At 44.6% G+C, this 27744-nt stretch overlaps 1 protein-coding gene across 1 annotated transcript in view; it reads right to left on the minus strand.

Moving 5' to 3' along the window:
* The window catches only part of TCHH (trichohyalin), a 57370-nt gene that overhangs the window by 7455 nt on the left and 22171 nt on the right, over positions 1-27744 (minus strand). Inside the window, exons 6-7 of the mRNA XM_049711012.1 lie at positions 16838-16890; positions 5151-5339 (exon numbers count right to left, since the gene is read on the minus strand). Coding sequence (XP_049566969.1) covers positions 5151-5339; positions 16838-16890 — 242 coding nt within the window. The remainder of the gene's footprint in view (positions 1-5150; positions 5340-16837; positions 16891-27744) is intronic.

Below are 27744 nucleotides of genomic sequence, written 5' to 3' on the forward strand. Positions count from 1 at the left end.
CTCTATGCCTACTTTCTGCAGGGTTTTTATCATAAATGGGTGTTGAATTTTGTCAAAAGCTTTCTCTGCATCTATTGAGATGATCATATGGTTTTTCTCCTTCAATTTGTTAATATGATTTATCACATTGATAGATTTGCATATATTGAAGAATCCTTGCATTCCTGGAATAAACCCCACTTGATCATGGTGTATGATCCTTTTAATGTGCTGTTGGATTCTGTTTGCTAGTATTTTGTTGAGGATTTTTGCATCTATGTTCATCAGTGATATTGGCCTGTAGTTTTCTTTCTGTGTGACATCCTTGTCTGGTTTTGGTATCAAGGTGATGGTGGCCTCGTAGAAGGAGTTTGGGAGTGTTCCTCCCTCTGCTATATTTTGGAAGAGTTTGAGAAGGATAGGTGTTAGCTCTTCTCTAAATGTTTGATAGAATTCGCCTGTGAAACCATCTGGTCCTGGGCTTTTGTTTGTTGGAAGATTTTTAATCACAGTTTCAATTTCAGTGCTTGTGATTGGTCTGTTCATATTTTCTATTTCTTCCTGATTCAGTCTTGGCAGCTTGTGCATTTCTAAGAATTTGTTCATTTCTTCCAGGTTGTCCATTTTATTGGCATAGAGTTGCTTGTAGTAAGCTCTCATGATCTTTTTTATTTCTGCAGGGTCAGTTGTTACCTCTCCTTTTTCATTTCTAATTCTATTGATTTGAGTCTTCTCTCTTTTTTTCTTGATGAGTCTGGCTAGTGGTTTATCTATTTTGTTTATCTTCTCAAACAACCAGCTTTTAGTTTTATTGATCTTTGCTATTGTTTCCTTCATTTCTTTTTCATTTAGAAATCAGTATCTTGAAGAGATACCCCATGTTCATTGTAGCATTATTCATGATAGCCAAGATATGGAAATAACTTAAATGTCAGTGGATGAATGGATAAAGAAAATGTGGTATATAACATTATATTATATTTGATGTAATATAGATATAATACATGATATATTATTTTGTCTTAGAAAGGGAGGAAACCCTGATATTTGTGACCAAAAAAGCTGAACTTATAGTAGCAGAGGGGAGAATAGTGGTTACAAGAAACAGTGGTGTAGGGGAAAAAGGGAGATTAGAAAAAAAGAAAAAAAGTAGAACGGTGGTTGCCAGGGCTTGTGGGGAGAAGGTCATGGGGAATTGTTGTTTAATAGGTACAGAGTTACAATTTTGCAAGATGGATGGTGGTGAGGGTTGCACGACAACATGAATGTACTTAATACCTCTGAACTGTACAATGATTAATATAGTAAATTTTATGTAATATTTATTTCACCACAATGAAGGAGAAAATAAAGTACTACTGGGTTATAGCCCAAAGTATAAAATAAATATTCATGAGTACATGCTGACATAAATAAATGATTAAGTGCATATGTCCATACATATATACATACATAAGGAGAGGGAAGAGATACATTTCCTATACAGGACATTCAAAATAATTTATGATGACACTCCACCCTCAGTGATGGGGAGCTTAACATCCCACATTTTTTTTTTTTTAGATGTTGGGGGTAGGAGTTTATTAATTTATTTATTTATTTTTGCTGTGTTGGGTCTTCGTTTCTGTACGAGGGCTTTCTCTAGTTGTGGCGAGCGGGGGCCACTCTTCGTCGCCTTGCGCAGGCCTCTCACGATCGCGGCCTCTCTTGTTGCGGATCACAAGCTCCAGACGCGCAGGCTCAGTAGTTGTGGCTCACGGGCCTAGTTGCTCCACGGCATGTGGGATCCTCCCAGGCCAGGGCTCGAACCCGTGTCCCCTGCATTAGCAGGCAGATTCTCAACCACTGTAACACCAGGGAAGCCCCAACTCCCCACTTCTTAGTTGTGGGCTTTGCACAGTGACTTCCTTCCAAAGAATACAGTACAGTAATATGGGATGTTGGAGAGAGGATGAGGAGAGTGGCAAAGCCTGATAGATGTTACCTCAGCCAGGTGATCAAAGTGGTAAATCATGTGAATAGTATGTCCCCTTTAAATAATGTGATGAAAAAGGCACTTTACCTCTGTGGTCTTCCTCTTAAAAACCCATAACTCCAGTCTAATCATGAAGAAAACATCAGACAAACCCAATTTGAGGGATATTCTATAAAATACCTGACCAGGACCCCTCAAAACTGTCAAGATCATCAAAACTCAAGGAAAGTGAGAAACTGTCACAGTCAAGAGGAGCCTAAGGAGACAAGACAACTAAATGTAATGTGATATTCTAGATGGGATCCTGAAACAGGAAAAGACAGTAGGTAAAAACTAAAATAATAGGGATAAACCTTGAACTTCAGTTAATAATAATGTACCAATACAGTTTTGTTAATTATAATAATAAATGTGCTATACTAATGTAAGATGTTAATAATAAGGGAAACTGGGTGTGATGTGTATGGTAACTCTTTTTACTGTCTTCTTGACTTTTTCATAAATTGGAAACTGTTCTAAAGAAAGGTCTATTACACCTACTACTATATGTAAAATAGATATACAACAAGGATTTGCTGCATAGCATGTGGAACTATATTCAATATCTTGTAATAACCTATAATGGAAAAGAATCTGAAGTTGTACAGCTGAAACTAACACAATATTGTAAATCAACTATAGTTAAATAAACAAATTAAAAAAAGAAAATAACAGAGAAATAAGGTCTACGAAAAAATCAAAACCTAAGACTTCAAAAACATTTGCACATATTCTGGGTGTTTCTGATTACTTCTCACTGTGCCCCCAATCTTCCCAACCAGTTCTACTCAGACTTCCTTCTAACTCTTGTCCTGTTAGGAGGACTTGAGCCTTCATTCTCATCCTCTGAATAATGAGAGCCGCTGACAAGCATTAACTCAAGGAGTGAGGTAGTTAGATCAGAATTTTAAGTAGAACACCCTGTCCTCTGTGTGATGGGTGGATTGCAGGGTGTGTGGAGACAGGGAGCAAAGGAGAACAGCTTGGGGGCCATTGCAATAGTTCAGGTGAGAAATGACCTCAGTCAAAGCTTGGGAGGTGTGGGTAAGGATAGCAAGGACTTGGTCTCTGCTGGAGAGTAGGGAAGCAAAGGAAAGGAGTGGAGAATGATGTGTTGTCTCTGGCTTCGGTGAATGCAGAGAAGGTATCATTACCCGAGAGAGAGAATACCTAAGGAGGAATGACAGTGGGTGTCCCTGGAGTTGGGTGGGCAGTAAGAGATACTAAGTGCCCTTCAACCTATTGAGTTTGGGTGCCTATGGCAGTCTCAAAAGGGATGTCCCTGACATATGCTCATGGCTGTGATGAAATAGCTTTGGGTAACTTGAGACAACCTGCCTGAGATGATGTGGTTAAATAGTTAGAGCCAGGTGATTCCCAGGAAGGAGAGAGCCCCCACGTCCTGATGTGATTGATGGCAGGAAAGGCTACAGAAATGTCAGGGAGGGTAACCACTGCAATGACCTTGGATCTGTATTTCTCCAGGCTATTCAGCACTTTGGCTTCCATGATTCCAGCTGGCCCAACCTTTACTTCCTTTAGTGACACTGTCACTTTCTCCTTCAGAGACCAGTCCCAGGAGTCTCTCCTCTCCCCATCTTGCCCAGTTCTGCTTCTTTGCTTTCCTAAAGTCTCCCTTAACCATGGAAGCATTTAGTAAGACTCTTGGAAACCATGAGGACATTCTATGGAGAGAAAACCTGGGCAGGGACCAGAACCCAGGTGGAGCCTCCACTCCCTCCCCGTGCCTTTGGCCATGGGCTAGGATTGGGCTCCGGGGCTATAATGTAAAGCAGTGTTGAACTGAGATGAATAGATCCTCTTCCCCCAACCAGAATAACCTGTCTCCTCTTCATGACTGCCAAGTGCTACTTTCAGGTGCATGAATGAAGTTGTTTCATGACTGCTAAGTGCTCCTTTCAGGTGCATGAATGAAGTTGTTTTGTTTTCTTTTGGTGTTGTTGTGATCTCATTTTTAGAAGCTGTTGAATGTATTGAATGGTTTGGGGAGCAGAATTAAAGAGGGGTCAAAATGTCTGTCCTCCTTTGGAAATTGGCCAAGAGTCATTTGCAACCATTAACCCCCACACAGGTTTCTATATGGTGAGCGACAGAGGGTAAAAAGCCAAAGAGAATACAGGATCCCAGGTCTTCCAGCATTTATTCTGTATTATTGTACACACTCACAGATTCAACAATAGTAGTGGGGATGCAGTCAGAGTTGCTGTAGTCACTGTCTCTTCAAGCAGAGGCTCTGGACACCTGAGGTTGGGATTGGGCTCATCAGGGGTGGGTGCTGGGCAATAGCTCCCCTCCCCGCCAAGCCCTATCCAAGGGACATGCAGAAGGACAGGGTCAGGCAGGTTCACAGATAAGGTGGGCCACCCAGGCTGGGGACTGGAGGTAAGCCAGGCCACTGGCTCTCTCTTCACTTGTGTGGGATTTCCAGGGGCCTCTGGGCCCCTAGGGGTGGTTACTTGTATTTGGGGGACACTACACCTCCTGCTTCTTTAGGGGTCAAGACTTCTCCCTTCAGTGGCTGGACTGGGTTGGTCTCTTGGACCTGGCCAGGAGTTGGGACAAGAAGAGGCTACTTCAGCAACCCCTCCTACTGCTTCAGCTGCTGCTCCCCTTTCTTTTCCAGTTGCTCATCTTTCTTTGCTAGCTCTTGATCCAGCCGCTGGCCCAAGACCTTCTTCTCCTGTTTCAGCTGTTCCACATGGTTTCCTTGCTCCTGTGACTCTTTCTGCTGCTGCTGCTGCTTTTCCACAGGCTTTCCTTTCTCCTGTGACTCTTTCTTCTGCTGCTGCTGCTGTTCCACAGGCTTTCCTTGCTCCTGTGACTCTTTCTGCTGTTGCTGTTCCACAGGCTTTCCTTTCTCCTGTGACTCTTTCTGCTGCTGCTGCTGCTGTTCCACAGGCTTTTCTTGCTCCTTTGACTCTTTCTGCTGCTGCTGCTGTATCACAGGCTTTACTTGTTCCTGTGACTCTTTCTGCTGCTGCTGCTGCTGTTCCACAGGCTTTCCTTGCTCCTTTGACTCTTTCTGCTGCTGCTGCTGTTCCACAGGCTTTCCTTGCTCCTGTGACTCTTTCTGCTGCTGCTGTTCCACAGGCTTTCCTTGCTCCTGTGACTCTTTCTGCTTCTGCTGCTGTTCCACAGGCTTTCCTTTCTCCTGTGACACTTTCTGCTGCTGCTGCTGTTCCACAGGCTTTCCTTGCTCCTGGGACTCTTTCTGCTGCTGCTGCTGTTCCACAGGCTTTCCTTGCTCCTGGGACTCTTTCTGCTGCTGCTGCTGTTCCACAGGCTTTCCTTGCTCCTGGGACTCTTTCTGCTGCTGCTGCTGCTGCTGTTCCACAGGCTTTCCTTTCTCCTGTGACTCTTTCTGCTGCTGCTGCTGCTGTATCACAGGCTTTCCTTTCTCCTGTGACTCTTTCTGCTGCTGCTGCTGTTCCACAGGCTTTCCTTGCTGCTGGGACTCTTTCTGCTGCTGCTGCTGTATCACAGGCTTTCCTTGCTCCTGTGACTCTTTCTGCTGCTGTTGCTGTTCCACAGGCTTTCCTTTCTCCTGTGACTCTTTCTGCTGCTGCTGCTGCTGTATCACAGGCTTTCCTTTCTCCTGTGACTCTTTCTGCTGCTGCTGCTGCTGTATCACAGGCTTTCCTTTCTCCTGTGACTCTTTCTGCTGCTGCTGCTGTTCCACAGGCTTTCCTTGCTCCTGGGACTCTTTCTTCTGCTGCTGCTGTTCCACAGGCTTTCCTTTCTCCTGTGACTCTTTCTGCTGCTGCTGCTGTTCCACAGGCTTTCCTTTCTCCTGTGACTCTTTCTGCTGCTGCTGATGTTCCACAGGCTTTCCTTGCTCCTGGGACTCTTTCTGCTCCTGCTGTTGCTGTATCACAGGCTTTCCTTTCTCCTGTGACTCTTTCTGCTGCTGCTGCTGCTGTTCCACAGGCTTTCTTTGCTCCTGTGACTCTTTCTGCTGCTGCTGCTGCTGTTCCCCAGGCTTTCCTTGCTCCTGGGACTGTTTCTGCTGCTGCTGCTGCTGTATCACAGGCTTTCCTTTCTCCTGTGACTCTTTCTGCTGCTGCTGCTGTTCCACAGGCTTTCCTTTCTCCTGTGACTCTTTCTGCTGCTGCTGATGTTCCACAGGCTTTCCTTGCTCCTGGGACTCTTTCTGCTGCTGCTGCTGCTGTATCACAGGCTTTCCTTTCTCCTGTGACTCTTTCTGCTGCTGCTGCTGCTGTATCACAAGCTTTCCTTTCTCCTGTGACTCTTTCTGCTGCTGCTGCTGTTCCACAGGCTTTCCTTTCTCCTGTGACTCTTTCTGCTGCTGCTGATGTTCCACAGGCTTTCCTTGCTCCTGGGACTCTTTCTGCTCCTGCTGTTGCTGTATCACAGGCTTTCCTTTCTCCTGTGACTCTTTCTGCTGCTGCTGCTGCTGTTCCACAGGCTTTCTTTGCTCCTGTGACTCTTTCTGCTGCTGCTGCTGCTGTTCCCCAGGCTTTCCTTGCACCTGGGACTGTTTCTGCTGCTGCTGCACTTCCACAGGCTTTCCTTGCTCCTGTGATTCTTGCTGTTGCTGCTGCTGTTCCACATGCTTTCCTTGCTCCTCTGACTTTTGCTGCTGCTGCTGCTGCTGCTGCTGCTGCTGTTCCTGCTGCTGTGGCTCCTGTTGCCGTGGCTCACACTCTTTCTTGGGCACCTCCTTCACAGGAGTTGTGTGTTTCTTCCCGAGCTCCATGGGATCCTTCCCTGGGATCTCCGAGGGTACCTTCTGGAATGGGGCAGGCAGTGGAGTTGGCTGCTTCACTTGCTCCTGCTGGATGTTGGTGGGAGGAGAAACAGGCTTGAGGGGCTCCTTACTGGGGGCAGGGGGCAAGGTCACTGGCAGAGTACATTGCTGAGACATCTTGGAAGCTGCTTTAGGTCAACCTGAAAATCAGGATGGGTCAGAGGGTTAATTGAAGGCGAGGAAGTAGATGAACCCCTGGAAATATGCAGCAGCGCCTGGTTTCTCAGCATCCTCTCTTCCCTTGGGTGGGGGTACTCTCCCACCCACGCTGGGCTATCATTCCCCAGAAGCAGCAGAGTGAAGGGTAGGAATGGAGAGGGGCAGGGAAAGGCCCTCCTGGGAGCCTCTTGTTCCCAAGAGACAACAAAGAGGACTCTCCAGAGGTGTTCTGCAAAGGTGGGCTGGGTACCACTTCACCTCCTGCTCTTGCCTATCCTTGTCTCTCCCTTGTTTCTGACCTTCATGTACAAAGAAGAGAGATGAGCTCTGGGATTATGACAGGAAGAGGGAAGGTGCCACGAAAAGAAAGGTCTCCTGGAGAACTCCCGAGTCCTGGAAAATCAGTAGCCCATCCCGAGAGGATCTGAGAGGTGAGGGTGCACGCCCTGGACTGGAGTCACATGACATGATCTCAGCTTAAATCTCCCAGTGAAATGCTGTGTGGTTCTGCGAAAGTCATTTAGCCCCTCTGGACCTCAGGTTTCTCCTCTGTAAAATGAACAGATTGGCCTATTCAGCTCCAGAGCTGCTTTCTCTCCTGACCATCTGAGCTTTAGCTGGTGGTGGTGGGAGGGGGCTGGAAGGTTGCTGAGAGTTGGAGTTGGTTCTTTCAAGTCTCCTACTTCTAAGCTGGGTTTCCCTGTCCCTGCTCAGCCTGGGTTCTCCAAATAGAAAGTGTTCCCCATGCTGCATTTCTCCCTTTGGTAGCACAGCCAAGAGTTACAAGCATGTCCCCGGACACCCTGCCTCCATAAAGAAGGCAAAATCACAGTCAGCCCAAATCAATCAGTTTTAGGAGAGAAACTGGCCATATTTCCCCTTTATCCCCATCTTACTCCTCTCTCTGTCTCTTTCTATTTCTCTGTCTCTCTGCCTCTCTGTCTCTCTGCCTTTCTTTCTCTCTCTCTCTCTCTCTCTCTCTCTCTCAGATACGGTCCCAAGAAAGTATGGGGTAGGAGGAGATTGCTGTCTGTTCTGTGTTTCCATACCATGGCACCTAGCCCTCAGCACAGTGACCTGAGCCCTCCAAGAAGGACAGTAGTCCTGTTGAATCCAGCACACAAATTATACCTACACCCACCTGGCTGGCCACCCCCAGCCATGTTCTGGCCCGTGGGAGACCCCTGGTCCCAACCTTGGTTCTGCCAGCTAACACTTACCTGACTCACAGTGAGGATGGCTGCAGAAGCTTCTAGTGGAACACTGAGCCGAGCAGGGGCCGGGGTGCCCTTTATACTGTTCCTCAGCCTCGCCTCTTTCCCAAGGTGAAGGAGATGGACTGGTTTCACCACTCCTGTTGGTCTACTTCCTCTAGCCCCTTCCTGACTCATCATAGGAACCTTAAGCAAAAAACCCGTCAGGGCCCCTTTTCACAGGGACACACAGCTCCTGCCTGGCCAGAGGGCTCTGGGGGCTCATTCACTCCTGTGATCCTCGCGACCTGGGCACAGGGAGGTGAGGGAGGCATCTCAGGAACCTGGTCCCCTTTTCCTCTTGTTTTGTGACCTCAGCCAAGCTTTTCTTCTGAATCTCAGTTTCTCCACCATACTGTTTCCAACAGGAATATGAAAAGATTCCCAGCATCACTTATCAGCAGGGAAATATGAATCAAACCACAATGAGATATCCTCTCACACCGGTTAGAATGGCTACTATAAAAAAGTCAAAAGCTAACAAGTGTTGGCAAGGATGTAGAGAAAAGAGAACCCTTGTACACTGTTGGTAGGACTGTAAATTGCTACAGTTATTATATAAAACAATATGAAGGTTCCTCAAAAAATTAAAAATAGAACTACCATATGATTCAGCAATACCACTTCTGGGTATATATCTAAAGAAAATGAAATCAGTATCTTTTTTTTTTTTTTTAACATCTTTATTGGGGTATAATTGCTTTACAATGGTGTGTTAGTTTCTGCTTTATAACAAAGTGAATCAGTCATACATAAACATATGTTCCCATATGTCTTCCCTCTTGCATCTCCCTCCCTCCCACCTTCCCTATCCCACCCCTCCAGGCTGTCACAAAGCACCGAGCCAATATCCCTGTGCCATGCGGCTGCTTCCCACTAGCTATCTACCTTACTACGTTTGTTAGTGTGTATATGTCCATGACTCTCTCTCGCCCTGTCACAGCTCACCCTCCCCCCTCCCCATAACCTCAAGTCCGTTCTCTAGGAGGTCTGCGTCTTTATTCCTGCCTTACCCCTAGGTTCTTCATGACATTTTTTTTCCTTAAATTTCATATATATGGGTTAGCATACGGTATTTGTCTCTCTCTTTCTGACTTACTTCACTCTGTATGACAGACTCTAGGTCTATCCACCTCATTACAAATAGCTCAGTTTCGTTTCTTTTTATGGCTGAGTAATATTCCATTGTATATATGTGCCACATCTTCTTTATCCATTCATCCGATGATGGGCACTTAGGTTGTTTCCATCTCCGGGCTATTGTAAATAGAGCTGCAATGAACATTTTGGTACATGACTCTTTTTGAATTTCGGTTTTCTCAGGGTATATGCCCAGTAGTGGGATTGCTGGGTCATATGGTAGTTCTATTTGTAGTTTTTTAAGGAACCTCCATACTGTTCTCCATAGTGGCTGAACCAATTCACATTCCCACCAGCAGTGCAAGAGTGTTCCCTTTCCTCCACACCCTCTCCAGCATTTATTGTTTCTAGATGTTTTGATGATGGCCATTCTGACTGGTGTGAGATGATATCTCATTGTAGTTTTGATTTGCATTTCTCTAATGATTAATGATGTTGAGCATTCTTTCATGTGTTTGTTGGCAGTCTGTATATCTTCTTTGGAGAAATGTCTATTTAGGTCTTCTGCCCATTTTTGGATTGGGTTGTTTGTTATTGAGCTGCATGAGCTGCTTGTAAATTTTGGAGATTAATCCTTTGTCGGTTGCTTCATTTGCAAATATTTTCTCCCATTCTGAGGGTTGTCTTTTGGTCTTGTTTATGGTTTCCTTTGCTGTGCAAAAGCTTTGAAGTTTCATTAGGTCCCATTTGTTTATTTTTGTTGTTATTTCCATTACTCTAGGAGGTGGGTCAGAAAGGATCTTGCTGTGATTTATGTCATAGAGTGTTCTGCCTAGGTTTTCGTCTAAGAGTTTGATAGTTTCTGGCCTTACATTTAGGTCTTTAATCCATTTTGAGCTTATTTTTGTGTATGGTGTTAGGGAGTGATCTAATCTCATACTTTTAAAAGTACCTGTCCAGTTTTCCCAGCACCACTTATTGAAGAGGCTGTCCTTTCTCCACTGTACATTCCTGCCACCTTTATCAAAGATAAGGTGTCCGTATGTGCGTGGGTTTATCTCTGGGCTTTCTATCCTGTTCCATTGATCTATCTTTCTGTTTTTGTGCCAGTACCATACCGTCTTGATAACTGTAGCTTTGTAGTATAGTCTGAAGTCAGGGAGCCTGATTCCTCCAGTTCCTTTTTTCGTTCTCAAGATTGCTTTGGCTATTCGGGGTCTTTTGTGTTTCCATACAAATTGCAAAATTTTTTGTTCTAGTTCTGTGAAAAATGCCCGTGGTAGTTTGATAGGGATTGCATTGAATCTATAGATTGCTTTGGGTAGTAGAGTCATTTTCACAATGTTGATTCTTCCAATCCAAGAACATGGTATATCTCTCCATCTATTTGTATCATCTTTAATTTCTTTCATCAGTGTCTTATAATTTTCTGCATACAGGTCTTTTGTCTCCTTAGGTAGGTTTATTCCTAGATATTTTATTCTTTTTGTTGCAATGGTAAATGGGAGTGTTTTCTTGATTTCACTTTCAGATTTTTCATCATTAGTATATAGGAATGCCAGAGATTTCTGTGCATTAATTTTGTATCCTGCCACTTTACCAAATTCATTGATTAGCTCTAGTAGTTTTCTGGTAGCATCTTTAGGATCCTCTATGTATAGGATCATGTCATCTGCAAACAGTGACAGCTTTACTTCTTCTTTTCCGATTTGGATTCCTTTTATTTCCTTTTCTTCTCTGATTGCTGTGGCTAAAACTTCCAAAACTATGTTGAATAAGAGTGGTGAGAGTGGGCAACCTTGTCTTGTTCCTGATCTTAGTGGAAATGCTTTCAGTTTTTCACCATTGAGGATGATGTTTGCTGTGGGCTTGTCATATATGGCCTTTATTATGTTGAGGAAAGTTCCCTCTATGCCTACTTTCTGCAGGGTTTTTATCATAAATGGGTGTTGAATTTTGTCAAAAGCTTTCTCTGCATCTATTGAGATGATCATATGGTTTTTCTCCTTCAATTTGTTAATATGATTTATCACATTGATAGATTTGCATATATTGAAGAATCCTTGCATTCCTGGAATAAACCCCACTTGATCATGGTGTATGATCCTTTTAATGTGCTGTTGGATTCTGTTTGCTAGTATTTTGTTGAGGATTTTTGCATCTATGTTCATCAGTGATATTGGCCTGTAGTTTTCTTTCTGTGTGACATCCTTGTCTGGTTTTGGTATCAAGGTGATGGTGGCCTCGTAGAAGGAGTTTGGGAGTGTTCCTCCCTCTGCTATATTTTGGAAGAGTTTGAGAAGGATAGGTGTTAGCTCTTCTCTAAATGTTTGATAGAATTCGCCTGTGAAACCATCTGGTCCTGGGCTTTTGTTTGTTGGAAGATTTTTAATCACAGTTTCAATTTCAGTGCTTGTGATTGGTCTGTTCATATTTTCTATTTCTTCCTGATTCAGTCTTGGCAGCTTGTGCATTTCTAAGAATTTGTTCATTTCTTCCAGGTTGTCCATTTTATTGGCATAGAGTTGCTTGTAGTAAGCTCTCATGATCTTTTTTATTTCTGCAGGGTCAGTTGTTACCTCTCCTTTTTCATTTCTAATTCTATTGATTTGAGTCTTCTCTCTTTTTTTCTTGATGAGTCTGGCTAGTGGTTTATCTATTTTGTTTATCTTCTCAAACAACCAGCTTTTAGTTTTATTGATCTTTGCTATTGTTTCCTTCATTTCTTTTTCATTTAGAAATCAGTATCTTGAAGAGATACCCCATGTTCATTGTAGCATTATTCATGATAGCCAAGATATGGAAATAACTTAAATGTCAGTGGATGAATGGATAAAGAAAATGTGGTATATAACATTATATTATATTTGATGTAATATAGATATAATACATGATATATTATTTTGTCTTAGAAAGGGAGGAAACCCTGATATTTGTGACCAAAAAAGCTGAACTTATAGTAGCAGAGGGGAGAATAGTGGTTACAAGAAACAGTGGTGTAGGGGAAAAAGGGAGATTAGAAAAAAAGAAAAAAAGTAGAACGGTGGTTGCCAGGGCTTGTGGGGAGAAGGTCATGGGGAATTGTTGTTTAATAGGTACAGAGTTACAATTTTGCAAGATGGATGGTGGTGAGGGTTGCACGACAACATGAATGTACTTAATACCTCTGAACTGTACAATGATTAATATAGTAAATTTTATGTAATATTTATTTCACCACAATGAAGGAGAAAATAAAGTACTACTGGGTTATAGCCCAAAGTATAAAATAAATATTCATGAGTACATGCTGACATAAATAAATGATTAAGTGCATATGTCCATACATATATACATACATAAGGAGAGGGAAGAGATACATTTCCTATACAGGACATTCAAAATAATTTATGATGACACTCTACCCTCAGTGATGGGGAGCTTAACATCCCACATTTTTTTTTTTTAGATGTTGGGGGTAGGAGTTTATTAATTTATTTATTTAGTTTTGCTGTGTTGGGTCTTCGTTTCTGTACGAGGGCTTTCTCTAGTTGTGGCGAGCGGGGGCCACTCTTCGTCGCCTTGCGCAGGCCTCTCACGATCGCGGCCTCTCTTGTTGCGGATCACAAGCTCCAGACGCGCAGGGTCAGTAGTTGTGGCTCACGGGCCTAGTTGCTCCACGGCATGTGGGATCCTCCCAGGCCAGGGCTCGAACCCGTGTCCCCTGCATTAGCAGGCAGATTCTCAACCACTGTAACACCAGGGAAGCCCCAACTCCCCACTTCTTAGTTGTGGGCTTTGCACAGTGACTTCCTTCCAAAGAATACAGTACAGTAATATGGGATGTTGGAGAGAGGATGAGGAGAGTGGCAAAGCCTGATAGATGTTACCTCAGCCAGGTGATCAAAGTGATAAATCATGTGAATAGTATGTCCCCTTTAAATAATGTGATGAAAAAGGCACTTTACCTCTGTGGTCTTCCTCTTAAAAACCCATAACTCCAGTCTAATCATGAAGAAAACATCAGACAAACCCAATTTGAGGGATATTCTATAAAATACCTGACCAGGACCCCTCAAAACTGTCAAGGTCATCAAAACTGAAGGAAAGTGAGAAACTGTCACAGTCAAGAGGAGCCTAAGGAGACAAGACAACTAAATGTAATGTGATATTCTAGATGGGATCCTGAAACAGGAAAAGACAGTAGGTAAAAACTAAAATAATAGGGATAAACCTTGATCTTCAGTTAATAATAATGTACCAATACAGTTTTGTTAATTATAATAATAAATGTGCTATACTAATGTAAGATGTTAATAATAAGGGAAACTGGGTGTGATGTGTATGGTAACTCTTTTTACTGTCTTCTTGACTTTTTCATAAATTGGAAACTGTTCTAAAGAAAGGTCTATTACACCTACTACTATATGTAAAATAGATATACAACAAGGATTTGCTGCATAGCATGTGGAACTATATTCAATATCTTGTAATAACCTATAATGGAAAAGAATCTGAAGTTGTACAGCTGAAACTAACACAATATTGTAAATCAACTATAGTTAAATAAACAAATTAAAAAAAGAAAATAACAGAGAAATAAGGTCTACGAAAAAATCAAAACCTAAGACTTCAAAAACATTTGCACATATTCTGGGTGTTTCTGATTACTTCTCACTGTGCCCCCAATCTTCCCAACCAGTTCTACTCAGACTTCCTTCTAACTCTTGTCCTGTTAGGAGGACTTGAGCCTTCATTCTCATCCTCTGAATAATGAGAGCCGCTGACAAGCATCAACTCAAGGAGTGAGGTAGTTAGATCAGAATTTTAAGTAGAACACCCTGTCCTCTGTGTGATGGGTGGATTGCAGGGTGTGTGGAGACAGGGAGCAAAGGAGAACAGCTTGAGGGCCATTGCAATAGTTCAGGTGAGAAATGACCTCAGTCAAAGCTTGGGAGGTGTGGGTAAGGATAGCAAGGACTTGGTCTCTGCTGGAGAGTAGGGAAGCAAAGGAAAGGAGTGGAGAATGATGTGTTGTCTCTGGCTTCGGTGAATGCAGAGAAGGTATCATTACCCGAGAGAGAGAATACCTAAGGAGGAATGACAGTGGGTGTCCCTGGAGTTGGGTGGGCAGTAAGAGATACTAAGTGCCCTTCAACCTATTGAGTTTGGGTGCCTATGGCAGTCTCAAAAGGGATGTCCCTGACATATGCTCATGGCTGTGATGAAATAGCTTTGGGTAACTTGAGACAACCTGCCTGAGATGATGTGGTTAAATAGTTAGAGCCAGGTGATTCCCAGGAAGGAGAGAGCCCCCACGTCCTGATGTGATTGATGGCAGGAAAGGCTACAGAAATGTCAGGGAGGGTAACCACTGCAATGACCTTGGATCTGTATTTCTCCAGGCTATTCAGCACTTTGGCTTCCATGATTCCAGCTGGCCCAACCTTTACTTCCTTTAGTGACACTGTCACTTTCTCCTTCAGAGACCAGTCCCAGGAGTCTCTCCTCTCCCCATCTTGCCCAGTTCTGCTTCTTTGCTTTCCTAAAGTCTTCCTTAACCATGCAGGCAGTTAGTAAGACTCTTGGAAACCATGAGGACATTCTATGGAGAGAAAACCTGGGCAGGGACCAGAACCCAGGTGGAGCCTCCACTCCCTCCCCGTGCCTTTGGCCATGGGCTAGGATTGGGCTCCGGGGCTATAATGTAAAGCAGTGTTGAACTGAGATGAATAGATCCTCTTCCCCCAACCAGAATAACCTGTCTCCTCTTCATGTCTGCCAAGTGCTACTTTCAGGTGCATGAATGAAGTTGTTTCATGACTGCTAAGTGCTCCTTTCAGGTGCATGAATGAAGTTGTTTTGTTTTCTTTTGGTGTTGTTGTGATCTCATTTTTAGAAGCTGTTGAATGTATTGAATGGTTTGGGGAGCAGAATTAAAGAGGGGTCAAAATGTCTGTCCTCCTTTGGAAATTGGCCAAGAGTCATTTGCAACCATTAACCCCCACACAGGTTTCTATATGGTGAGCGACAGAGGGTAAAAAGCCAAAGAGAATACAGGATCCCAGGTCTTCCAGCATTTATTCTGTATTATTGTACACACTCACAGATTCAACAATAGTAGTGGGGATGCAGTCAGAGTTGCTGTAGTCACTGTCTCTTCAAGCAGAGGCTCTGGACACCTGAGGTTGGGATTGGGCTCATCAGGGGTGGGTGCTGGGCAATAGCTCCCCTCCCCGCCAAGCCCTATCCAAGGGACATGCAGAAGGACAGGGTCAGGCAGGTTCACAGATAAGGTGGGCCACCCAGGCTGGGGACTGGAGGTAAGCCAGGCCACTGGCTCTCTCTTCACTTGTGTGGGATTTCCAGGGGCCTCTGGGCCCCTAGGGGTGGTTACTTATATTTGGGGGGCACTACACCTCCTGCTTCTTTAGGGGGCAAGACTTCTCCCTTCAGTGGCTGGACTGGGTTGGTCTCTTGGACCTGGCCAGGAGTTGGGACAAGAAGAGGCTACTTCAGCAACCCCTCCTACTGCTTCAGCTGCTGCTCCCCTTTCTTTTCCAGTTGCTCATCTTTCTTTGCTAGCTCTTGATCCAGCCGCTGGCCCAAGACCTTCTTCACCTGTTTCATCTGTTCCACATGCTTTCCTTGCTCCTGTGACACTTTCTGCTGCTGCTGCTGTTCCACAGGCTTTCCTTTCTCCTGTGACTCTTTCTTCTGCTGCTGCTGTTCCACAGGCTTTCTTTGCTCCTGTGACTCTTTCTGCTGCTGCTGCTGCTGTATCACAGGCTTTCCTTTCTCCTGTGACTCTTTCTGCTGCTGCTGCTGCTGTCTCACAGGCTTTCCTTTCTCATGTGACTCTTTCTGCTGCTGCTGCTGCTGTATCACAGGCTTTCCTTTCTCCTGTGACTCTTTCTGCTGCTGCTTCTGTTCCACAGGCTTTCCTTTCTCCTGTGACTCTTTCTGCTGCTGCTGCTGTATCACAGGCTTTCCTTTCTCCTGTGACTCTTTCTGCTGCTGCTGCTGCTGCTGTTCCACAGGCTTTCCTTGCTCCTGGGACTCTTTCTGCTGCTGCTGCTGCTGTATCACAGGCTTTCCTTTCTCCTGTGACTCTTTCTGCTGCTGCTGCTGTTCCACAGGCTTTCCTTGCTCCTGGGACTCTTTCTGCTGCTGCTGCTGTATCACAGGCTTTCCTTTCTCCTGTGACTCTTTCTGCTGCTGCTGCTGCTGTATCACAGGTTTTCCTTTCTCCTGTGACTCTTTCTGCTGCTGCTGCTGCTGTATCACAGGCTTTCCTTTCTCCTGGGACTCTTTCTGCTGCTGCTGCTGCTGTTCCACAGGCTTTCCTTGCTCCTGGGACTCTTGCTGCTGCTGCTGCTGTTCCACAGGCTTTCCTTCCTCCTGGGACTCTTGCTGCTGCTGCTGCCGTTCCACAGGCTTTCCTTGCTCCTGGGACTCTTTCTGCTGCTGCTGCTGTATCACAGGCTTTCCTTTCTCCTGTGACTCTTTCTGCTGCTGCTGCTGCTGTTCCACAGGCTTTTTTTGCTCCTGTGACTCTTTCTGCTGCTGCTGCTGCTGTATCACAGGCTTTCCTTTCTCCTGGGACTCTTTCTGCTGCTGCTGCTGCTGTTCCACAGGCTTTCCTTGCTCCTGGGACTCTTGCTGCTGCTGCTGCTGTTCCACAGGCTTTCCTTCCTCCTGGGACTCTTTCTGCTGCTGCTGCTGTTCCACATTCTTTCCTTGCTCCTGTGACACTTTCTTCTGCTGCTGCTGTTCCACAGGCTTTCCTTGCTCCTGTGGTTCTTGCTGTTGCTGCTGCTGTTCCACATGCTTTCCTTGCTCCTCTGACTTTTGCTGCTGCTGCTGCTGTTCCTGCTGCTGTGGCTCCTGTTGCCGTGGCTCACACTCTTTCTTGGGCACCTCCTTCACAGGAGTTGTGTGTTTCTTCCCGAGCTCCATGGGATCCTTCCCTGGGATCTCCGAGGGTACCTTCTGGAATGGGGCAGGCAGTGGAGTTGGCTGCTTCACTTGCTCCTGCTGGATGTTGGTGGGAGGAGAAACAGGCTTGAGGGGCTCCTTACTGGGGGCAGGGGGCAAGGTCACTGGCAGAGTACATTGCTGAGACATCTTGGAAGCTGCTTTAGGTCAACCTGAAAATCAGGATGGGTCAGAGGGTTAATTGAAGGCGAGGAAGTAGATGAACCCCTGGAAATATGCAGCAGCGCCTGGTTTCTCAGCATCCTCTCTTCCCTTGGGTGGGGGTACTCTCCCACCCACGCTGGGCTATCATTCCCCAGAAGCAGCAGAGTGAAGGGTAGGAATGGAGAGGGGCAGGGAAAGGCCCTCCTGGGAGCCTCTTGTTCCCAAGAGACAACAAAGAGGACTCTCCAGAGGTGTTCTGCAAAGGTGGGCTGGGTACCACTTCACCTCCTGCTCTTGCCTATCCTTGTCTCTCCCTTGTTTCTGACCTTCATGTACAAAGAAGAGAGATGAGCTCTGGGATTATGACAGGAAGAGGGAAGGTGCCACGAAAAGAAAGGTCTCCTGGAGAACTCCCGAGTCCTGGAAAATCAGTAGCCCATCCCGAGAGGATCTGAGAGGTGAGGGTGCACGCCCTGGACTGGAGTCACATGACATGATCTCAGCTTAAATCTCCCAGTGAAATGCTGTGTGGTTCTGCGAAAGTCATTTAGCCCCTCTGGACCTCAGGTTTCTCCTCTGTAAAATGAACAGATTGGCCTATTCAGCTCCAGAGCTGCTTTCTCTCCTGACCATCTGAGCTTTAGCTGGTGGTGGTGGGAGGGGGCTGGAAGGTTGCTGAGAGTTGGAGTTGGTTCTTTCAAGTCTCCTACTTCTAAGCTGGGTTTCCCTGTCCCTGCTCAGCCTGGGTTCTCCAAATAGAAAGTGTTCCCCATGCTGCATTTCTCCCTTTGGTAGCACAGCCAAGAGTTACAAGCATGTCCCCGGACACCCTGCCTCCATAAAGAAGGCAAAATCACAGTCAGCCCAAATCAATCAGTTTTAGGAGAGAAACTGGCCATATTTCCCCTTTATCCCCATCTTACTCCTCTCTCTGTCTCTTTCTATTTCTCTGTCTCTCTGCCTCTCTGTCTCTCTGCCTTTCTTTCTCTCTCTCTCTCTCTCTCTCTCTCTCTCTCTCAGATACGGTCCCAAGAAAGTATGGGGTAGGAGGAGATTGCTGTCTGTTCTGTGTTTCCATACCATGGCACCTAGCCCTCAGCACAGTGACCTGAGCCCTCCAAGAAGGACAGTAGTCCTGTTGAATCCAGCACACAAATTATACCTACACCCACCTGGCTGGCCACCCCCAGCCATGTTCTGGCCCGTGGGAGACCCCTGGTCCCAACCTTGGTTCTGCCAGCTAACACTTACCTGACTCACAGTGAGGATGGCTGCAGAAGCTTCTAGTGGAACACTGAGCCGAGCAGGGGCCGGGGTGCCCTTTATACTGTTCCTCAGCCTCGCCTCTTTCCCAAGGTGAAGGAGATGGACTGGTTTCACCACTCCTGTTGGTCTACTTCCTCTAGCCCCTTCCTGACTCATCATAGGAACCTTAAGCAAAAAACCCGTCAGGGCCCCTTTTCACAGGGACACACAGCTCCTACCTGGCCAGAGGGCTCTGGGGGCTCATTCACTCCTGTGATCCTCGCGACCTGGGCACAGGGAGGTGAGGGAGGCATCTCAGGAACCTGGTCCCCTTTTCCTCTTGTTTTGTGACCTCAGCCAAGCTTTTCTTCTGAATCTCAGTTTCTCCACCATACTGTTTCCAACAGGAATATGAAAAGATTCCCAGCATCACTTATCAGCAGGGAAATATGAATCAAACCACAATGAGATATCCTCTCACACCGGTTAGAATGGCTACTATAAAAAAGTCAAAAGCTAACAAGTGTTGGCAAGGATGTAGAGAAAAGAGAACCCTTGTACACTGTTGGTAGGACTGTAAATTGCTACAGTTATTATATAAAACAATATGAAGGTTCCTCAAAAAATTAAAAATAGAACTACCATATGATTCAGCAATACCACTTCTGGGTATATATCTAAAGAAAATGAAATCAGTATCTTTTTTTTTTTTTTTTAACATCTTTATTGGGGTATAATTGCTTTACAATGGTGTGTTAGTTTCTGCTTTATAACAAAGTGAATCAGTCATACATAAACATATGTTCCCATATGTCTTCCCTCTTGCATCTCCCTCCCTCCCACCTTCCCTATCCCACCCCTCCAGGCTGTCACAAAGCACCGAGCCAATATCCCTGTGCCATGCGGCTGCTTCCCACTAGCTATCTACCTTACTACGTTTGTTAGTGTGTATATGTCCATGACTCTCTCTCGCCCTGTCACAGCTCACCCTTCCCCCTCCCCATAACCTCAAGTCCGTTCTCTAGGAGGTCTGCGTCTTTATTCCTGCCTTACCCCTAGGTTCTTCATGACATTTTTTTTCCTTAAATTTCATATATATGGGTTAGCATACGGTATTTGTCTCTCTCTTTCTGACTTACTTCACTCTGTATGACAGACTCTAGGTCTATCCACCTCATTACAAATAGCTCAGTTTCGTTTCTTTTTATGGCTGAGTAATATTCCATTGTATATATGTGCCACATCTTCTTTATCCATTCATCCGATGATGGGCACTTAGGTTGTTTCCATCTCCGGGCTATTGTAAATAGAGCTGCAATGAACATTTTGGTACATGACTCTTTTTGAATTTCGGTTTTCTCAGGGTATATGCCCAGTAGTGGGATTGCTGGGTCATATGGTAGTTCTATTTGTAGTTTTTTAAGGAACCTCCATACTGTTCTCCATAGTGGCTGAACCAATTCACATTCCCACCAGCAGTGCAAGAGTGTTCCCTTTCCTCCACACCCTCTCCAGCATTTATTGTTTCTAGATGTTTTGATGATGGCCATTCTGACTGGTGTGAGATGATATCTCATTGTAGTTTTGATTTGCATTTCTCTAATGATTAATGATGTTGAGCATTCTTTCATGTGTTTGTTGGCAGTCTGTATATCTTCTTTGGAGAAATGTCTATTTAGGTCTTCTGCCCATTTTTGGATTGGGTTGTTTGTTATTGAGCTGCATGAGCTGCTTGTAAATTTTGGAGATTAATCCTTTGTCGGTTGCTTCATTTGCAAATATTTTCTCCCATTCTGAGGGTTGTCTTTTGGTCTTGTTTATGGTTTCCTTTGCTGTGCAAAAGCTTTGAAGTTTCATTAGGTCCCATTTGTTTATTTTTGTTGTTATTTCCATTACTCTAGGAGGTGGGTCAGAAAGGATCTTGCTGTGATTTATGTCATAGAGTGTTCTGCCTAGGTTTTCGTCTAAGAGTTTGATAGTTTCTGGCCTTACATTTAGGTCTTTAATCCATTTTGAGCTTATTTTTGTGTATGGTGTTAGGGAGTGATCTAATCTCATACTTTTAAAAGTACCTGTCCAGTTTTCCCAGCACCACTTATTGAAGAGGCTGTCCTTTCTCCACTGTACATTCCTGCCACCTTTATCAAAGATAAGGTGTCCGTATGTGCGTGGGTTTATCTCTGGGCTTTCTATCCTGTTCCATTGATCTATCTTTCTGTTTTTGTGCCAGTACCATACCGTCTTGATAACTGTAGCTTTGTAGTATAGTCTGAAGTCAGGGAGCCTGATTCCTCCAGTTCCTTTTTTCGTTCTCAAGATTGCTTTGGCTATTCGGGGTCTTTTGTGTTTCCATACAAATTGCAAAATTTTTTGTTCTAGTTCTGTGAAAAATGCCCGTGGTAGTTTGATAGGGATTGCATTGAATCTATAGATTGCTTTGGGTAGTAGAGTCATTTTCACAATGTTGATTCTTCCAATCCAAGAACATGGTATATCTCTCCATCTATTTGTATCATCTTTAATTTCTTTCATCAGTGTCTTATAATTTTCTGCATACAGGTCTTTTGTCTCCTTAGGTAGGTTTATTCCTAGATATTTTATTCTTTTTGTTGCAATGGTAAATGGGAGTGTTTTCTTGATTTCACTTTCAGATTTTTCATCATTAGTATATAGGAATGCCAGAGATTTCTGTGCATTAATTTTGTATCCTGCCACTTTACCAAATTCATTGATTAGCTCTAGTAGTTTTCTGGTAGCATCTTTAGGATCCTCTATGTATAGGATCATGTCATCTGCAAACAGTGACAGCTTTACTTCTTCTTTTCCGATTTGGATTCCTTTTATTTCCTTTTCTTCTCTGATTGCTGTGGCTAAAACTTCCAAAACTATGTTGAATAAGAGTGGTGAGAGTGGGCAACCTTGTCTTGTTCCTGATCTTAGTGGAAATGCTTTCAGTTTTTCACCATTGAGGATGATGTTTGCTGTGGGCTTGTCATATATGGCCTTTATTATGTTGAGGAAAGTTCCCTCTATGCCTACTTTCTGCAGGGTTTTTATCATAAATGGGTGTTGAATTTTGTCAAAAGCTTTCTCTGCATCTATTGAGATGATCATATGGTTTTTCTCCTTCAATTTGTTAATATGATTTATCACATTGATAGATTTGCATATATTGAAGAATCCTTGCATTCCTGGAATAAACCCCACTTGATCATGGTGTATGATCCTTTTAATGTGCTGTTGGATTCTGTTTGCTAGTATTTTGTTGAGGATTTTTGCATCTATGTTCATCAGTGATATTGGCCTGTAGTTTTCTTTCTGTGTGACATCCTTGTCTGGTTTTGGTATCAAGGTGATGGTGGCCTCGTAGAAGGAGTTTGGGAGTGTTCCTCCCTCTGCTATATTTTGGAAGAGTTTGAGAAGGATAGGTGTTAGCTCTTCTCTAAATGTTTGATAGAATTCGCCTGTGAAACCATCTGGTCCTGGGCTTTTGTTTGTTGGAAGATTTTTAATCACAGTTTCAATTTCAGTGCTTGTGATTGGTCTGTTCATATTTTCTATTTCTTCCTGATTCAGTCTTGGCAGCTTGTGCATTTCTAAGAATTTGTTCATTTCTTCCAGGTTGTCCATTTTATTGGCATAGAGTTGCTTGTAGTAAGCTCTCATGATCTTTTTTATTTCTGCAGGGTCAGTTGTTACCTCTCCTTTTTCATTTCTAATTCTATTGATTTGAGTCTTCTCTCTTTTTTTCTTGATGAGTCTGGCTAGTGGTTTATCTATTTTGTTTATCTTCTCAAACAACCAGCTTTTAGTTTTATTGATCTTTGCTATTGTTTCCTTCATTTCTTTTTCATTTAGAAATCAGTATCTTGAAGAGATACCCCATGTTCATTGTAGCATTATTCATGATAGCCAAGATATGGAAATAACTTAAATGTCAGTGGATGAATGGATAAAGAAAATGTGGTATATAACATTATATTATATTTGATGTAATATAGATATAATACATGATATATTATTTTGTCTTAGAAAGGGAGGAAACCCTGATATTTGTGACCAAAAAAGCTGAACTTATAGTAGCAGAGGGGAGAATAGTGGTTACAAGAAACAGTGGTGTAGGGGAAAAAGGGAGATTAGAAAAAAAGAAAAAAAGTAGAACGGTGGTTGCCAGGGCTTGTGGGGAGAAGGTCATGGGGAATTGTTGTTTAATAGGTACAGAGTTACAATTTTGCAAGATGGATGGTGGTGAGGGTTGCACGACAACATGAATGTACTTAATACCTCTGAACTGTACAATGATTAATATAGTAAATTTTATGTAATATTTATTTCACCACAATGAAGGAGAAAATAAAGTACTACTGGGTTATAGCCCAAAGTATAAAATAAATATTCATGAGTACATGCTGACATAAATAAATGATTAAGTGCATATGTCCATACATATATACATACATAAGGAGAGGGAAGAGATACATTTCCTATACAGGACATTCAAAATAATTTATGATGACACTCCACCCTCAGTGATGGGGAGCTTAACATCCCACATTTTTTTTTTTTAGATGTTGGGGGTAGGAGTTTATTAATTTATTTATTTAGTTTTGCTGTGTTGGGTCTTCGTTTCTGTACGAGGGCTTTCTCTAGTTGTGGCGAGCGGGGGCCACTCTTCGTCGCCTTGCGCAGGCCTCTCACGATCGCGGCCTCTCTTGTTGCGGATCACAAGCTCCAGACGCGCAGGGTCAGTAGTTGTGGCTCACGGGCCTAGTTGCTCCACGGCATGTGGGATCCTCCCAGGCCAGGGCTCGAACCCGTGTCCCCTGCATTAGCAGGCAGATTCTCAACCACTGTAACACCAGGGAAGCCCCAACTCCCCACTTCTTAGTTGTGGGCTTTGCACAGTGACTTCCTTCCAAAGAATACAGTACAGTAATATGGGATGTTGGAGAGAGGATGAGGAGAGTGGCAAAGCCTGATAGATGTTACCTCAGCCAGGTGATCAAAGTGATAAATCATGTGAATAGTATGTCCCCTTTAAATAATGTGATGAAAAAGGCACTTTACCTCTGTGGTCTTCCTCTTAAAAACCCATAACTCCAGTCTAATCATGAAGAAAACATCAGACAAACCCAATTTGAGGGATATTCTATAAAATACCTGACCAGGACCCCTCAAAACTGTCAAGGTCATCAAAACTGAAGGAAAGTGAGAAACTGTCACAGTCAAGAGGAGCCTAAGGAGACAAGACAACTAAATGTAATGTGATATTCTAGATGGGATCCTGAAACAGGAAAAGACAGTAGGTAAAAACTAAAATAATAGGGATAAACCTTGATCTTCAGTTAATAATAATGTACCAATACAGTTTTGTTAATTATAATAATAAATGTGCTATACTAATGTAAGATGTTAATAATAAGGGAAACTGGGTGTGATGTGTATGGTAACTCTTTTTACTGTCTTCTTGACTTTTTCATAAATTGGAAACTGTTCTAAAGAAAGGTCTATTACACCTACTACTATATGTAAAATAGATATACAACAAGGATTTGCTGCATAGCATGTGGAACTATATTCAATATCTTGTAATAACCTATAATGGAAAAGAATCTGAAGTTGTACAGCTGAAACTAACACAATATTGTAAATCAACTATAGTTAAATAAACAAATTAAAAAAAGAAAATAACAGAGAAATAAGGTCTACGAAAAAATCAAAACCTAAGACTTCAAAAACATTTGCACATATTCTGGGTGTTTCTGATTACTTCTCACTGTGCCCCCAATCTTCCCAACCAGTTCTACTCAGACTTCCTTCTAACTCTTGTCCTGTTAGGAGGACTTGAGCCTTCATTCTCATCCTCTGAATAATGAGAGCCGCTGACAAGCATCAACTCAAGGAGTGAGGTAGTTAGATCAGAATTTTAAGTAGAACACCCTGTCCTCTGTGTGATGGGTGGATTGCAGGGTGTGTGGAGACAGGGAGCAAAGGAGAACAGCTTGAGGGCCATTGCAATAGTTCAGGTGAGAAATGACCTCAGTCAAAGCTTGGGAGGTGTGGGTAAGGATAGCAAGGACTTGGTCTCTGCTGGAGAGTAGGGAAGCAAAGGAAAGGAGTGGAGAATGATGTGTTGTCTCTGGCTTCGGTGAATGCAGAGAAGGTATCATTACCCGAGAGAGAGAATACCTAAGGAGGAATGACAGTGGGTGTCCCTGGAGTTGGGTGGGCAGTAAGAGATACTAAGTGCCCTTCAACCTATTGAGTTTGGGTGCCTATGGCAGTCTCAAAAGGGATGTCCCTGACATATGCTCATGGCTGTGATGAAATAGCTTTGGGTAACTTGAGACAACCTGCCTGAGATGATGTGGTTAAATAGTTAGAGCCAGGTGATTCCCAGGAAGGAGAGAGCCCCCACGTCCTGATGTGATTGATGGCAGGAAAGGCTACAGAAATGTCAGGGAGGGTAACCACTGCAATGACCTTGGATCTGTATTTCTCCAGGCTATTCAGCACTTTGGCTTCCATGATTCCAGCTGGCCCAACCTTTACTTCCTTTAGTGACACTGTCACTTTCTCCTTCAGAGACCAGTCCCAGGAGTCTCTCCTCTCCCCATCTTGCCCAGTTCTGCTTCTTTGCTTTCCTAAAGTCTTCCTTAACCATGCAGGCAGTTAGTAAGACTCTTGGAAACCATGAGGACATTCTATGGAGAGAAAACCTGGGCAGGGACCAGAACCCAGGTGGAGCCTCCACTCCCTCCCCGTGCCTTTGGCCATGGGCTAGGATTGGGCTCCGGGGCTATAATGTAAAGCAGTGTTGAACTGAGATGAATAGATCCTCTTCCCCCAACCAGAATAACCTGTCTCCTCTTCATGTCTGCCAAGTGCTACTTTCAGGTGCATGAATGAAGTTGTTTCATGACTGCTAAGTGCTCCTTTCAGGTGCATGAATGAAGTTGTTTTGTTTTCTTTTGGTGTTGTTGTGATCTCATTTTTAGAAGCTGTTGAATGTATTGAATGGTTTGGGGAGCAGAATTAAAGAGGGGTCAAAATGTCTGTCCTCCTTTGGAAATTGGCCAAGAGTCATTTGCAACCATTAACCCCCACACAGGTTTCTATATGGTGAGCGACAGAGGGTAAAAAGCCAAAGAGAATACAGGATCCCAGGTCTTCCAGCATTTATTCTGTATTATTGTACACACTCACAGATTCAACAATAGTAGTGGGGATGCAGTCAGAGTTGCTGTAGTCACTGTCTCTTCAAGCAGAGGCTCTGGACACCTGAGGTTGGGATTGGGCTCATCAGGGGTGGGTGCTGGCCAATAGCTCCCCTCCCCGCCAAGCCCTATCCAAGGGACATGCAGAAGGACAGGGTCAGGCAGGTTCACAGATAAGGTGGGCCACCCAGGCTGGGGACTGGAGGTAAGCCAGGCCACTGGCTCTCTCTTCACTTGTGTGGGATTTCCAGGGGCCTCTGGGCCCCTAGGGGTGGTTACTTATATTTGGGGGGCACTACACCTCCTGCTTCTTTAGGGGGCAAGACTTCTCCCTTCAGTGGCTGGACTGGGTTGGTCTCTTGGACCTGGCCAGGAGTTGGGACAAGAAGAGGCTACTTCAGCAACCCCTCCTACTGCTTCAGCTGCTGCTCCCCTTTCTTTTCCAGTTGCTCATCTTTCTTTGCTAGCTCTTGATCCAGCCGCTGGCCCAAGACCTTCTTCACCTGTTTCATCTGTTCCACATGCTTTCCTTGCTCCTGTGACACTTTCTGCTGCTGCTGCTGTTCCACAGGCTTTCCTTTCTCCTGTGACTCTTTCTTCTGCTGCTGCTGTTCCACAGGCTTTCTTTGCTCCTGTGACTCTTTCTGCTGCTGCTGCTGCTGTATCACAGGCTTTCCTTTCTCCTGTGACTCTTTCTGCTGCTGCTGCTGCTGTCTCACAGGCTTTCCTTTCTCATGTGACTCTTTCTGCTGCTGCTGCTGCTGTATCACAGGCTTTCCTTTCTCCTGTGACTCTTTCTGCTGCTGCTTCTGTTCCACAGGCTTTCCTTTCTCCTGTGACTCTTTCTGCTACTGCTGCTGTATCACAGGCTTTCCTTTCTCCTGTGACTCTTTCTGCTGCTGCTGCTGCTGCTGTTCCACAGGCTTTCCTTGCTCCTGGGACTCTTTCTGCTGCTGCTGCTGCTGTATCACAGGCTTTCCTTTCTCCTGTGACTCTTTCTGCTGCTGCTGCTGTTCCACAGGCTTTCCTTGCTCCTGGGACTCTTTCTGCTGCTGCTGCTGTATCACAGGCTTTCCTTTCTCCTGTGACTCTTTCTGCTGCTGCTGCTGCTGTATCACAGGTTTTCCTTTCTCCTGTGACTCTTTCTGCTGCTGCTGCTGCTGTATCACAGGCTTTCCTTTCTCCTGGGACTCTTTCTGCTGCTGCTGCTGCTGTTCCACAGGCTTTCCTTGCTCCTGGGACTCTTGCTGCTGCTGCTGCTGTTCCACAGGCTTTCCTTCCTCCTGGGACTCTTGCTGCTGCTGCTGCCGTTCCACAGGTTTTCCTTGCTCCTGGGACTCTTTCTGCTGCTGCTGCTGTATCACAGGCTTTCCTTTCTCCTGTGACTCTTTCTGCTGCTGCTGCTGCTGTTCCACAGGCTTTTTTTGCTCCTGTGACTCTTTCTGCTGCTGCTGCTGCTGTATCACAGGCTTTCCTTTCTCCTGGGACTCTTTCTGCTGCTGCTGCTGCTGTTCCACAGGCTTTCCTTGCTCCTGGGACTCTTGCTGCTGCTGCTGCTGTTCCACAGGCTTTCCTTCCTCCTGGGACTCTTTCTGCTGCTGCTGCTGTTCCACATTCTTTCCTTGCTCCTGTGACACTTTCTTCTGCTGCTGCTGTTCCACAGGCTTTCCTTGCTCCTGTGGTTCTTGCTGTTGCTGCTGCTGTTCCACATGCTTTCCTTGCTCCTCTGACTTTTGCTGCTGCTGCTGCTGTTCCTGCTGCTGTGGCTCCTGTTGCCGTGGCTCACACTCTTTCTTGGGCACCTCCTTCACAGGAGTTGTGTGTTTCTTCCCGAGCTCCATGGGATCCTTCCCTGGGATCTCCGAGGGTACCTTCTGGAATGGGGCA

Source organism: Orcinus orca, chromosome 1 (assembly GCF_937001465.1).
Source record: "Orcinus orca chromosome 1, mOrcOrc1.1, whole genome shotgun sequence".
Lineage (NCBI taxonomy): Eukaryota > Metazoa > Chordata > Mammalia > Artiodactyla > Delphinidae > Orcinus > Orcinus orca.